Source organism: Chiloscyllium plagiosum, chromosome 6, assembly GCF_004010195.1.
Source record: "Chiloscyllium plagiosum isolate BGI_BamShark_2017 chromosome 6, ASM401019v2, whole genome shotgun sequence".
Classification (NCBI taxonomy): domain Eukaryota; kingdom Metazoa; phylum Chordata; class Chondrichthyes; order Orectolobiformes; family Hemiscylliidae; genus Chiloscyllium; species Chiloscyllium plagiosum.
Window position 1 is genome coordinate 69,981,254 of NC_057715.1, and position 15,621 is coordinate 69,996,874.

General features: G+C 41.6%; 1 protein-coding gene across 1 annotated transcript in view; it reads left to right on the forward strand.

Moving 5' to 3' along the window:
- LOC122550681 (E3 ubiquitin-protein ligase SH3RF3-like) overlaps positions 1-15,621 on the forward strand; it is a 372,141-nt gene that overhangs the window by 262,428 nt on the left and 94,092 nt on the right. Inside the window, exon 2 of the mRNA XM_043691783.1 lies at positions 10,781-11,056. Coding sequence (XP_043547718.1) covers positions 10,781-11,056 — 276 coding nt within the window. The remainder of the gene's footprint in view (positions 1-10,780; positions 11,057-15,621) is intronic.

A 15,621-nucleotide genomic window follows, 5' to 3' on the forward strand; every position in this document is an offset into this window, starting at 1 on the left:
GTATAGAGGGGATGTCAGAGGCGGGTTCTTTACACAGAGAGTTGTGAGAGCATGGAATGCGTTGCCAGCAGCAGTTGTGGAGGCAGGGTCATTGGGGACATTTAAGAGACTCCTCGACATGCATATGGTCACAGAAATTTGAGGGTGCATACATGAGGACCAGTGGTCGGCACAACATCGTGGGCTGAAGGGCCTGTTCTGTGCTGTACTGTTCTATGTTCTATGTTCTAAACCAATTGGTTTCACTGTAACTCTATCGAAGTACTTAACATCATCATACTACTACTAATTAATTGTTCCAATATAGTAACATCCCAAACCTACCCTTGGCAAAGGTAAATTCAGTAAAATAGATTATCTCGCATGCAATTCGAGCAGAAGGATGAGAACCCCAGCTTTTAGCTGTAACAGAGAGCAGAATAATAGCTTCCATTTCAACCGTCAAGACCCCAGCAACTGCTACTGAAAGCTAATTTTAAAAATCCTGGTTATGTGGGAGCCTGACTCCACCTATTCAGGCTGCTTCTATTGTTCCAACCTCTTTTTAAAAAAAGCCAAAGTTTCACAAGCTGTTTGTAGAATCCCCACAGTGTAGAAACAAGCCCTTTGACCCAACAAGTCCATACCAACCCTCTGAAGAGTAACTCACCCAGACCCAGTCCCCTACTCTATAACTGTATGTTTACCCTGACTAATACACCCAACCTTCCACATCCCTGAATACTATGGGCAACTTAGCTTGGCCAATTCACCTTACCTACACATCTTTGGACTGTGGAGGAAACCCATGCAGACATGGAGAGAATGTGCAGACTCTACACAGACAGTCGCCAAAGGCTGGAATCACACCCGGGTCCCTGGTGTGTGAGACAGCAGTGCTAACTACTGTGCTGCCCCAACTTTATTATTTACATCATTGGCTTTGGAGCAACAGCCTGGCACCTCTGTCTCAACCTTTCTTATTTTAAAAAACAGGACAAAATATACCTCTTAAAGCTATAGTGTCAACAAAATAACCAACTAAGATTTTTTAAAATATCGTCATTGTAATTCACGAAACTTGGCAACCAACTTGTGCTCAGTGAGCTCACAAAAACAATAATGACCAGATAACTTTTTTTGTGTTGTTTGGCAGATAAATATTAACAGAAAACTGAGGGCAGCTCTTTTACTTTTCTTTGAAATAGTGCCATGTGAGTTTTACATCTAAGAGGGAGTTTAACCTCGCATCTCAATGACAGTGTCTACGATATGGCAGTACTTCCTCAGGACTGTACTGATGTGTCGGCTCAAACTTTGGAGTAGGCCTTGAACTCAGAACTTTATAAGCCAGAGTCAAGAATGCTAGCAGCTAAACCATGGTTGAGATTCACATTCAGCAGAGTCCCGGAGGACTATAAAGTACCTTGTTGAAGGTTGAAGTTTCGTTCCTTGAGCTTATACTGAGTCACATTAGAACACTGCACAAGGCCAAGTGGAAACACGATGGAGAATTAAAATGGCAGGCGATTGAAAGCTCAGGATTACGTTGATGGATTGAATAGAGACAGATGAGGAGAAATTTCTTCACCCAGAGAGTGATAAGCCTGTGGAATTCATTACTACAGAAAGTAGTTAAGGCCAAAACCTTGTGTTTTAAATGAGGTAAATATAGCTCTTGTTGCTAAAGGGATCAAGAGATATTGGGGGAGGGCAGGACTAGAATACTGAGCTTGATGATCAGCTATGATCATGTTGAATGGCGGAGCAGGCTCAAGAGGTCAAATGACCAGTACCTGCTCCTACCTTCTGTGTTTTTGTGTTGAAAAAAACCATCCCGGACTTTGATTATTCTCCTTGTATATGAGAATATTGTGAATAAATTTCATAGAGGTATTGAAAACCATGAGGAGTTTGATCAGTGTAGATTTGGTGAAACTATTCTCATTGCTTGTGGATTGAAAACAAGAGGTGATTGGCAAAAGAGGCAAAAGAAGCAATAGTGGCATGAACCACTTGCTGTGTAGAAAAGCTTTTAGAATCTAGAATACATTGTGTGAAAGTGTGGCGCAGGCAGGTTAAATCATGGTTTTCAAAAGCAGATCAGATCATTATCTGAACTGGAAAAATTTGCAGAACTGTGGGGGAAAAGGCAGAGAGTGGCAGTAAGTCAGTTGCTCTTGCAGAGAACTGACACAGATGCAGAGGGCCAAATGATCTCGAGCAATGACGTAACCATTGTAAGTTCAATGTAGAGGAGATCACATTGTAAGCAGTGAATACGGCATGCTAAATTGAAAGGTGTCTTTGTAAGTTCCCTTTTCACTTGGAAGGAGTGTTTGAAGCTTTGGATGATTAGAAAGAATCAGGTAAAGGGCATATGTTCTATCTCCTGCACTCGCATTGAAAAGGAGTATGCATTAGGTGTGACTGCAAATTGGACAGGGCATCATGTAAAGTAAGGGATGTGTTCAGTTATGGCAGAATATTGATCCATTGAAGCTGGTGGGGTGGAAGGTGATGATCAGGGAAACCCTATTGTTATTCTGGAAGTAGGACAAAGGGGTGAGAAATGCATTAAATAGTTTGGATATGGGAAAGGGCTCAGTCACAGCAGAAAGAATCCACAGCTGAAGAAAATTAATGGAATATTGGAAATGCTGGGATGTAGTGTTGCGGCTTCCAACTAAATGGAATGAAAACCGAAAAGCTAGGAGAATGGAAGAGAATGCTTACAGAACACAAGCTGATGAGAAAGCGTTGTCAATGTAGCTGTGGGAATGAGTAGTCCTTAAGTGAATGTTGCTGAATAGCCTAAATGCTGAAATGGAGACAGTTAAATCAAGACAGGGAATAGTCAAAAAAAACTTATGTGAAGGCAGTTGAAAGCAGTCAATGAAATTTTCGAATTCAAGACAAGAGTAGCAACCATCACCAATACGGTCATCAATGAAGTTGTTAAAGAAGTGAGGGAATGGACTGAGTAGGACTGGAACAAAGGATAGTCCACGTGTCGCTCAAAACATAATAGGCAGGTCTGGTTGGCAGTCAGACGATAGGCATAGCAACACCTTTTCCTTTGGCGGATGTGAATAGTGTTGAAGAAGTAATTCAATGTGAGAACCTGCCTGTTCAGTCTGGTCAGGGAAGCTGGAAGCAGAATGGTATTGTCTGTCTCTCCTTTCAAGGAAACACTGGAGAGCTTGTGGACTATCCTGATAAAAGATGAAGGGGAAGAGGATTCACTATCCATGGTGAAAGTAATAAATAATATTGTAATAATCCATTGCTTCTGTGTAACAACGTGCAAGGTTACAGGGGAAAGGCAGGAAAAGGGTATTAGGTCATATTGCTCATTTGAAAAGCAAGAAATAGTGGGCTGACTGGCCTCCTTCTGCACCATAGCAATTCTGTGATCAGCCTCTGAATTGTCAACAACTCTGGTTATACTGTACATCCTAAGAAACTGGCTGAATGTTTACACTCATAAAATGTTATTGAAGACTATGTACCAGCACACATTCACAATGTTTAAGTTGTTGTATTACAAGTCATTTGTCAAGGCCTGAAAAATATACTGGTCTTACGTAGGGAATCAATAAATATTAATGGAATCCTCAGGAGAGTGCAATAAAAATTCATTACTTCGACTCTATATTAATTAAATGAAGAGTTAAAGCCCATCCACCTGTCACTATTTCCAAAAGCATGAGAAGTGAAATAATTAACGCTTCAGGGACCAATTTTAATCATTTGTACAGTACAGTTTTAGGATGGGGCATTGGAATGTTATGGTTCACATTATGGTGAAAATAAATTACTGTTGTGTAGCCCTTGAGTTCAGTGCCTTGAAGAAAATCTGCAAGAGAATTAGAAAATGCTGGAAATGTAGACCAGGTCAATTCACCTCTGAGAAAGAAAATAAAGATGAATTGCATCAGCTAGCACTCTTAATAACGTTTTCAGGTGAAAGCTCCCTCACAAAATATTTTCAGGTGCTGATTGAATTAATGTGTATGGTTTATTATTTATATGTCGTAACCCATGATGCTGGATCTTCATCACCCTAAACTGTTGGAAATAGTGTAGGAATTATAAAAGTTAGAGGTATGGGACTATTTTTACATTTTCTCCTTAAAAAGAGCAGCACACACAGGAAAAGGTCCACATTAGGCTGGAGCCATGGCACCACACAGCATTTCGTGATATTGGAGTCATTATCGTGAGGGGCCAGGGGAAGTTTGTTTCCAACTCCAACCATCAGATTGTGCAGCTTTCAGAAGCCTCTTTAAAACCCACCTTCATTGAGTCGGGAACATTTTGGCAGGTATATAGGAGAGACTAGCAGCAATTGTCACTGAAGTCTGCAGTTGTTTGCAAACCCACAAATTCTCTGCCAGAACAGGAGAAAGAGTCGCCGAGTAACTAGAAACCAAACCCAGCCCAGCTACATTCCTGCCAGCAACAGGGCTAAACTACTGTGTGAGCCTTTGACAATCCTTGTAATCAAGCAGAAGTGGTCATGGGAGCTGCATGAGGTCACCTTCAAGTGGTAGAGGCTCACCAGCAGAAGCAGAGTGAAGTATCTCATGTCACAAGCTTAGGTCTTCAGACAGAAGGAAATTCAACATAGTTTGCCCGTGACATTAAAATTCAGGCAGTATCCAAAACAAAGGGTGTACAGAGGCAGACTCAGCCGGCTATAACTGAGCAAGACTATAGGAGGAGGTTGTTTTTCTCCAGAGAGGTCATGTCCAAGATTTTCAGCCTTCTCAATGAAGCTAATGTCACTGTCTTTGGCATTGAAGGCCACTGCAACCCTCAGCTTATTTGCAACCAGCTTCTTCAAAGGCTCCATAGCCAACTTACGTTGCACTTTCCAGTCAGCTGCACAGTGGTGTATATCCACTGTAAGTGATGGTGTTTTCATTGGAGTTGAACAGTTCATCATCTATGATACAAACACAGTATTTCAAAGACAGGAAGTGGTATGGTTTGCCTCAGTAGCTTTTCACAGGTTCAGGGTGCAGTCAACTATACTCATGTCACAGTGAGGGCTCTGGAAGTGGTTGAACAGAAAGGACTACCACTCTTTAAATGTGCATCTGCTGTGTGACCACCTGAGAGGTTCTTTCATATCTGTGTCTATTACTCTGGCAGTTTCCATGACTCTCTTACCATCTGGAATTCAGTGCTGCTTCAATTATTCATACAAATCCCACAAGCAGTGTGGAAGCATCCTCAAGTAGAGGAGGCTGCCTACACCCCTGCTGCAGACTCTTATAAACAGCCAGAGAAGATACCATGAAAACCACCTTCAAACAAGGACTCTCACTCAAGAAGTGTTTCAGATGTGTTGACAACATTGGCAGTCTCTACAGTATGAACCTGCCAGTGTATAACTTGTTGCATGCGACATACCTCCATGCAACAAAGGGGCCTGGAATTTGAATTGGTGGACGGCACCTTAGGGCCTCTACTCATCGATGAGGAAGTAAAGGCTGAGGAAGAATTGTAGGGGGAACAGAAAAGTGAAGAAGGTGATCGGGATAGACAGAACAGTAAGACTACCAGAGGCTCAATGTAGACAAGGTGTGGTAGGGCTGTTGAGCAGCAGATGGGTCCATGCTGAAAATCATTGTGGCCACAGATCTGATCACCCAGCATCTCTTCACATTATGGGTGCCTTTGGATTGGTATGGAACAGGTTTGAATCACTGAGGGCATGGCCTTATTGCCATTGTGCATCTAATGTTCTGGATGGAAGTGCACCAACCGGTGCTACATTGGGAGAAAAACAAAATTGTGCTCCTCCAATTTCCTCATATTAAGGTTTGTTAATTCTCCCAGATTCACTGAGAGACTACAGGATTTGCCTTCAGTTTCCCAGTGACTATTAAAGGCAGCTGGGTGATTTTAACATTGGAGGATTCCGCTAATTGATTTTTGGCAGCTACAATGATCATTTAACTGAACGGGAAGGATGACATGCAATTGCAGACTACACTCCCGTATAGGTGCAGTGGAATGACATGTAGTGTTCACATTGCAGTCCTGCACGTGTACTGCTCTCTCAGCACTCGGCCCTGCCTGTTCTTTTCAACTGTTGGTAGCCAGTACTGAATCAGAGGACAGCATTGAGCAAGTCTCGAGTCATGAAGTTGGGAACAATGAGCTAGCCATAACCCAACCAACCAAGGGTAGCGTACTAAAGGAGTGAGCTCTTAAACCAAGTATGACTGCTGGAACCTGCCCCTGCTTGCCTGTAAAATTCACATGTTTTATAGTACAGCAGCTTGAAAGCTTTGATGTGTCCCCAGATCAAATCCCAGCTGGAAAAATCCCACAACAGCCCTAAGTTAGATTTTATAAGACGGAATGTTGGTCTCAGCTTCCTGCATTTTGCAGCTGGGCTAGAAAAATTGCATTGATAAGGCCTAAAAACCAAACTTAGAAAGCTTTCCTCAGGATACTGGGAGTCATAGAGTCATGCAGCACAGAAACAGACCCTTCAGTCCATCTCATCCATGCTGACCAAGTTTCCCAAATGAAACTAGTCCCTCTGCCTGCATTTGGCTTATATCCCTCTAAACCTTTCCTATTCATGTATCTATCCAAATGTCTTTTAAATGTTGTAACTGTACCTGCATCTCCACTTTCTTTGGCAGTTTATTCTAAACACGAACCACCATCAGTTTGAAAACGTTGCCCCTCAGGTCTGTTTTAAATCTTTCTCCTCTCACCTTAAAAATATGCCCTTCAGTTTTGAACTCACCCACCCTATGGAAACAAACTTTGCCTTTCACCTTATGTATGCCCGTCATGATTTTGTAAACCCCAATAAGGTCATCCCTCAACCTCCTACACTCCAGTGAGAAAAGTCCCAACCTATCCAGCTTCTCCTTATAACTCAAATCCACCAATCCTGGTAACATCCTGGTAAATCTTTACTGAACTCTCTCCAATTTAGTCATATCCTTCCTGTAGCAGGGTGACTAGAACTGTACACAGTACTTCAAAAATGGCCTCACTAATGTCCTGTGCAACCTCAACATGATGTCCAAACTCCTATACTCAATTGTCTGAGCAACAAGGCAATTGTGTCAGATGCCTCTTAACCACCCTGTCTACCTGCAATGCAACTTTCAAAGAACTATGTACCTGAACCCCTAGATCTCACTGTTCAACGACACACCCAGTATCCTGCCATTCAATATCTCAGACTGAAGCCAAGGTCACTTGATAAAAGGAGAGCTGTTGCTTTTATACATCTAGCTTAGAAAGAAGCCAGCCTGTTATCCATTTAAACTATTAGCGTAGGTCAAAAATAAGGCTAACATTTTTTAAAAAGGCTTTATTATGCACAATTTGGAAATGACAGGTCAATAAATTATGTCACATTTGAAGAAAAACATTTCATGGAACAGCTGCACTCGGAGTTGGCTGCCCCAATGTCTTATTGAATTATCATAAAAGAATTATCCCAGAAAGTTGAGTTTGTAATTTGGGCTGCCATAGACATATGAACGTAATGTTTCATTGCACCCAATTGTATAAATGCCTAGCATGAATTGATCAAATGGTTGACCTAATTAGGACAGGCAGTGAGTTTACCAATTGCACACTGAAGGATTTCTTCACTTGCTTGAAGACGATATGTAACTTTGACATTGATGGCAATGCCTTGTCAATGTGTCAAGCTTATTGACTAAAATTTCACTGAAAGAAGCCATTGACACCTGCACAGACTCATCGCTATATAACAGCGATATAGATGAATCTTTATTTATTGAATTTATGTAGTTAGCAATTCATGCATTCATGTTCTGTTTTAATGACGGATGTTCATAAACTTTGAATCTGCAGCTGTATGTAAGGATTTCCAAACATACTTTAATTCACCGAACCTTTGAGCGTAAGTGCTCAAATTCACCTATGAGGTGGAGCTGTCTAATGCCCTCTCAATTCTCTCTGTACTAGTTGGTAAGACTTCAATGGGTTCTCCACTGCTGATCTATGCAGACCTGCCTTCACCAGTCAATGTTGCTGCTAGAATTTATACATCTCTACACAGTATGAGATTGACCTTATCAGCAGTCTTGCAAGTAGGGCCCTTGCTATTTGCTGACATTACAAGCTTGATGTAGAAATAGAATGCATCAAGGTTATTCTATAGGACAATGGCTATCCTGTTCAGATCATTATATACTGTGAATGGTGCAAGCTCACAAATGGGCAAAAGATCACCACTTTTAAACCTGTAAAATGCCTGGTCTTACTCAAACTACATGGGAAAAGAAGTATTTTAAAGGAGATCATTATTCCTCACCTCAGTGCAGACATACAAAGATAGCTGAAGCATGTTTCTTATTGTTATTCAATTATGGCAATAATGAAAGTACCATGTAATTTATACAGTTCATCACAACTGCAGAGTGTGGCCACTATTAAGATCTGTGAAGCCTACAAAAAGAAATCCAGTTTTATTTCAGTTCCTTGAAAGAAACTCAAATACTTAATTTTCTGGTTTACCGTTGGTTACTATGATAAATGTTTGTTGCAAACTGTGTGGCCAGGTTAAGTTGCTGCTGCTGCTGGAGGGCAGCCTCACAAAACATGAAGTAAACAACCCATGCACTCAAAATAAATCGGCCCCACACTATAACGTTAAAAAAAAAGAGGACATGTTGATTATGTTTTAAACAGAGGTCTGGAGTCAGATTTAAAGCTCCCTTGCTGGGAGTGAGGTGGAAGGCATATTAAATCCAGCGACAGGAGTGGTGCTGCATGGCTCATTGAGGCCCTAATGTGGGCAAGTAGCAGTTAGAGAGGCCAATGCCAAATGAGCTGCCTGGAAGGTTTCCTGCACGGGCTGGTGGTGGACCATAACCAACCCTCTGGCCCAATCAAAGGAGCTACCCCCCACCCAACTCAAAGGTGCTACCATACCAGGTTCCCCATGCCACACAGGTGTCTGAAATCTGCCCCCTCACTGACCCTTGGCCCCAACACCCTGAACAAAATCCAAACCCAACACTGTATGCCTCCTCAATTCCCACGTGCAGCCTTGCCTTGACAACAGTGGCGATCCTGGCAATTGAGAGAAATTGAGGACTGTGTGGCTGGAAAAAGCAGGTCAGGCAGCATCGAAGGAGCAGGAGAGTCGACGTTTCAGGCGTAAGCCCTTCAGCAGGAATATGGAGGGGGAAGAGGGCTGAGAGATAAATAGGAGAGCGGGGTTGGGGCTGGGACTGGGGGGAAGGTAGCTGGGAAGGTAATAGATGGATGGAGGTGGGAGGTTATTGTGGTAGGTCGGTGAGGAGGGTGGAGCAGATAGGTGGGAAGGAAAATGGACTGGTAAGTCAGGTCAGGTGATTGGTAATTGGTACTGTCAGCCTCTGATTGGCCAGCAACTCACTGAGGAGGGATTTTTTTTTAATTCACTCATGAGACATGGGTGTACCATTTGCTGGCCAGTGTTTATTTCTCATGCCTAGTTGCCCTTGAGAAGGTGGTGATGAGCTGCCTTCTTGAGCTGCTGCTGGTGTTTTATGTGCCCGAGAGGCTCAAACTCTGCATCTAGCCTAATGAGTACCTGGGCGATCATCCTGTACCCCTGACCGTTTAGTTGGGGATTGCTGGATCACAGCACTTTGTACAACTCAGCTGCTGATTTCAGAATCTAGATTGGCTCCAGTTTTAGGTTTGAATCTCCATAACACATGTAGACATTGTCATCATACTGATGCTCATGCCACCGATGCCGTGTAATGTTTTGGTTCAGCCCATGATTCATTTAGGACACATTTTAGAAGAGCAATCATGTTGAGGATACAAAATGAAATATGAGAAAATGCTGAAAATACACAGCAAGATAGGTCAGCAACTGAAAAGAGAAAATAAAGGGTTAATATTTAAAAGTTGTTACCTTTCGATTTATTTCAGTTAGCAATGAACTTGGTATGTATTTCCAGCATTTTCTCTGTTCCAATTTCAGGATTTCTTATATATGTGTAATGAAATAAGACCATAAGACCATAAGAAATAGGAGTGGAAGTAAGGCCATTCGGCCCATCGAGTCCACTCCACCATTCAATCATGACTGATGGGCATTTCAACGCACTCTCCCCGTATCCCTTAATTCATTGCGAGATTAAGAATTTATCAATCTCTACCTTGAAGACATTTAACATCCCAGCCTCCACTGCGCTCCGTGGCAGTGAATTCCACAGGCCCACCACTCGCTGGCTAAAGAAATGTCTCCTCATTTCCGTTCTAAGTAATAGGTCTGAGAGAAATATCAGACAGAAAGAAACATGGAGCAGCTATTTCCTTTCTTGTATTTTGTTATACTTCAGAGGTAGCTGACAGTAGATTGCACATTGAGAACTGCATTGCAAGTGACTCCAGCCTCTTCTGCTATTTAATGACACAAATAAGCTTCATTTCTCCGTGATTGGTTTAAAATACAAACTTAGAATAAGTAGAATCCAATTTACTTCACTTCCGTATGTGTTGAATTGGAGCAAAACAACCTGTGTGAGTGACCCATTATTTTAAGTAGAAATTATTTAGTGGAGATTCAAGGCTGATCATAATTTTGAGTAAACTGAGACCCTCATGATAAAGTAAAATCTACTGAGGTGTAGGTACCAATTTAATCACATTCTGGTTAAATGGAAATAATGCTTCCATTTGAAAACTGCAATTATCTGTACAAAGTATGAAAACCTAGTGTGAATGTATCAATTCACTGTGCACAGATAGTAAACATTAATCATTGCTGTGCTTTGGATTTCAGAGTGTTCCACAGTTACCATGTGCTAAAGCTCTCTACAACTATGAAGGGAAGGAACCTGGCGATCTTAGGTTCTGCAAAGGTGATCTCATCATTCTACGACGTAAGGTGGATGAGAACTGGTATCATGGCGAGCTTAATGGTACCCATGGCTTTTTCCCAGCTAGTTATATTCAATGCATCAAGCCTCTTCCACAGCCACCTCCTCAGGGCAAAGCACTTTATGACTTTGAAGTAAAAGATAAAGAGCAAGACAAGGACTGTTTGACTTTCTCAAAGGTAAAATAGTTATTGAACAAAGATACCAAATATTAGTTTTTAAGCAACAAATGTTTTATATTTACTCGCTTAGTGTATTATCATGAAATGTGTTTTCCACTCATCTCTGCCATCTAGCAGTATTGGAAAACACTATACAGGGGAACCTCAATTATCCAAATACCAATTATCTGAAAATTGGATTATTCAAAGGAGATCTCGAGGTCCCGATAGAAACATTACAGCAAAGGCATGTTTCCAGCAGTGATCGCGTCTTTTGTTTACAGTGATTAAACAGGCACCGTCTCCAAATGACTGACCTCCTGCCCTCTCTTTCTCCCCATATATTCCCTGGAGTTCTACAGAGGGGTGTACCCTAAACTGGACGGGGTTGGGCGGCACGGGGGCAGTGTTGGATGGGGTTGGGAGGCAGCGGGTCGGGGTCGGACGGGGTTGGGGTGGGGGGTGGAGTTGGATGGGGTTGGGAGCGTGGCGGGGTTTGGTGTTGGACGGGGTTGGAAGGCGGGGAGGCAGAGTTGGACTGGGTTGGGGACAGGGGAGGAGTGGTACGGGGGCAGGGACAGGCTGGGAGTGGGGCCTCATGTGCTGTGTGCTGCTGCAGTTTCCTGAACAGGGAGCAGACTTTAAAAACTCCGAGCCCCAGAGGAAAGGCATTTAATTGATTAACCAAATAATTAATTATCCGAATGAAATAGTGCCCGCCCATCTCATTCGGATAATCGAGCTTCCTCTGTATAAGAAAGTATTAGAACTTCTGTAACTATCTAACAATAATGTTGCATTGATAAGATAGATGCTTATGTTCCTTCAAAAGCAAGATAAATAAGTGCTCATCCTCCTGAAATTCACAGAAGTTATGGCAATAGTAAAAATGTTCCATTTCAATTTCCTTACATCCGTACTAGGTGCTCCATTTACCCACATCTATCCCAATGTCCATTTTTGTTCTTCAGTTCAGATGTTCCTCTGACACTGGAAAGGTTTGTCAGGTAACAGATTAATATTATATAAATAACTTTTCAATAACTGCAGATTCAGTTGTAAAACAGAAATTGCTGGAAACACTCAGTAGGTCTAGCAACATCTGTGGTGAGAAATCAGAGTTAACACATAAATCGAGTGACCCTTCCCATCCAAACGTTGACTCTGATTTCTCTCCACGGATTTACAGCATCCACAGTTCTTTTGGTTAATATTCAATTGTATTTGGGTTGCCACTAGTGTTGCAAGATATTTATTATAAGCTGAGAAAATGTGGAGCTTTAGCTTTCACTCATGATGGAACAAATTTTGAAAGCTACATCACTTTATGTTGAATAGGAAGGGTTTGGAGGGATATGGGCCGGGTGCTGGCAGGTGGGACTAGATTGGGTTGGGACATCTGGTCGGCATGGACGGGTTGGACTGAAGGGTCTGTTTCCATGCTGTACATCTCTATGACTCTATGCTAAAGTGCACTTACAGACGTAGATTTCAGCTAGCTGTAGTAGTGGGCAAAAGTCAGGTCCAATGGGAGCATAATTGTCAGCTTAAATAAAATAATGGTTTGCACACAGTAGAAAATACATAAATGACTAGATTGGTTTCTAAAGGCAACATCAATTGTTGAACAATCTACAGAGATAATTCATAATCACTTTGCATTTACTTCAAACTATCTGAATGCATTTCTGTCTCAATTTGTTGCACATTCTGTAGACATAACTCATAATGCCTTGTTCTAATACTGACAAAATGTTAAAGTGGTATTGAGGGCACATCATCCTTCTTTTGGTTTTGTTGTTGGGTGTGCACAGAATCCCAGAAGTTCTGGTTTAACCCAAGTTTCATGTCACTCCATGAGAAGCTTTTATGCTTCACCCTTGGATCAATTGAGAATACGTTGTGCACCAGTATAATGACACATGATTGTGCCATATATTTATGAATCTTAATCAAAATTGGTGTGAAGTCATACTGCAACCAGATGTTGGGCAGATCGTACAGGAACCAGCTGGTGACTAATTTCAAATTAAATCATATGAGTTATAGATTGCCAATTTAATATCATCAGTTAAAAAAATTCTAAGATTGTTATTTGGTCTCACCATTGTGCTTGATTTATTTTAACGTCTCTATGGGGGGAAAATGATTTCCACTGTTCTGTTGTTAATTGCAACATATAATGCTGTCTATCGCCTGTCTGTCCCTCTTTCCTGGCTGTCTTCAAACTGTTCTTGATTTCTAAAACAACTTGATAGGCAAATAGAAATTGCATTTACAAAGAAAATAACTGGTTTAGATTCTATTGTGAATTTAGATTTAAGGCTAGAAATGAAACTTTGTATTAGGTGTGGAATTTCCTCCATTGGAAAAGAATACCAGAAAAACACTATTACGTTCACCCCTTTAAGTTAAAAGAACAGCAAGTCCATTTCCTAATTATGTTTACTGGGGCTCTAAGAAAGAAAACAAAAACTCAGCTAATTCAGTAAAATTCCTCACTAATTCCCTAAGGCAATCAAGCAAGTTCTAGGAGACAGGTAGCACGATAACATCACAAAATCAAAAGTAATTAGCAGTTTTCCTCTTCTCTGTAACAGAAATGCCCTCCTTTCATGATTGTGTTAAAATTCTTTGAATTTACTCAACGTCTGAGCATCTACAACCCTCTGGGCAGAGAATTCCAAAGATTCACAAGCTACTTTAGTGAAAAAAGATCCTCTCATCTCAAGCCAATCTGGTACCCTGTAGCTTTCTAAACTCCTCTCAGAATCTGTCTTGTTTACCGATGCTACCATTCAGCTGCTTAGAATCTTATGTGTTTCAGTGAAACTATCTCTCATTCTTCTATACTACAGAGAAGAGAGCACGACTCTACTCAGTCTGGCCACAAAGGGCAATCTACTCATACAAGGAATCAGTATGGTGAAAGTTCACTGCACCCCCTCCAAGGCAAGGACATCCCTAAATCTCCTACTTCTACTGCAAGAGAAATGTAACAGCACTCCAGGAATATGTGAAAGTTGTAGCATAGTACTGAAAAACAATGGCCCTCAGGGCAGGACATCAGCAAAGCACAAAAGACACAAAGTAAATAAGGAAGTAGTTTTTAGGGGAGATTTGTTTAAAAGCCCAAAGGAGGGAAAGATTAGCACAGAGTCTCATAGTTCGGAAGAATGAGAGAATCAGAAACTGCACTGATGTGGGTGTCATTGGCTAGGCCAGCATTTATCATCCATCTCTAATTAATCTTATAGCAAGTGGCCAATTAGCAGGCTGTCTGCATATTTGCCTATTAGGGATGACGCCAGGATCTGGAGACAGAGATATGGCTCATTGTAACAGAGACAGCAGACCTCATTGTGTCACCAGTGTGAACATTAAGGAAATCTCCCCTAAACACTACTTGCTTATTTTATGGCTTTTAAGCCATGCTGATGTCCTGCCCTGAAGGCCATTGCTTATAAGTAAAATGCTGCAATTTTCACATGGTAGTGGAGTGGTGCAACATATGTCTTGCAATAAAAATATGATATTGAGGAATATACTTGCCTTAGAGGCTGTGTAGTGAAGTTTCATAAAACTGATTCCTGATATGACATAATTGCCATATGTGGCCAGACTGAATAGAATGGATTCTCCCTTCTGAGCATTGCTGAGAGGCAAGAAACTGTGAAGTAATGGTGGGTTTTGTTATATTAATTCATAGGAAATGGCTGTGAATTGCAAGACAGTTTGTTGCCCGTCTCTAAATTGCCCTTGGAAAAGGTGGTGCTAGCTACCTTTTTAAATTGCTACAGTTCATGGAGATTAGGTGCTGTCAGGAAGGAATTCCAGGATTTTGACCCAGCAAGTGAGGAAACAGCAATATATTTCCAAGTCAGGATGATGAGTGGCTTGGAGGGGAACTTACAGGTGATGGTGTTCCCATGTATCTGCTGCCCTTGTTCTGATAGGTAGCACAAGCTTGGAAAATGCTATCAAAAGAGCATTGGTGAGTTGCTGCATTTTGTAAAATGTGTGCTCGGATTGGGTGCCAATTAAAGTGGACTAACGTTTCCTGGATGTTACCAAGCTTTTTAGTGTTATTTAAATTGTACCCATCTGGGCAAGTGTGGAGCATTCCATCACACTCCTGACTTATCTTTGTAGTGGAGAAATGGGTGTCTAGGAGATTGTAGCCTACAGTCAATCACCGGAAAGAAGGAGATTGGTTATATGGCCATTACCCATCTGCTGAATGTGACCAAGCCATTCCAGATGTTGTTGACTAAATGTTGCGTGTGTGTGTGTGTTGATGGAATTAGCATCGTCCCAGGGTCTGTGAATTGGTGACCCTGTCCTGCCAAGAGGTATGAAGGATATGTCTGACAGTGATGATGGAAACTGCTCAGCCTTTTCTTCTGCCTAACTTGTGTGTTCCAGATCGCACCACTGTAGAGGGATGCAGGGTAATAGACCCATGGTGTTCTCAATTGGTTGTTGTTATTCCACACACTTTTCTTCAGATTGGATATAACAACTGCAGCTTCAACAATACATTGTGGATTTCAGCATCAAATGACAGATTGATGTGAATGTGT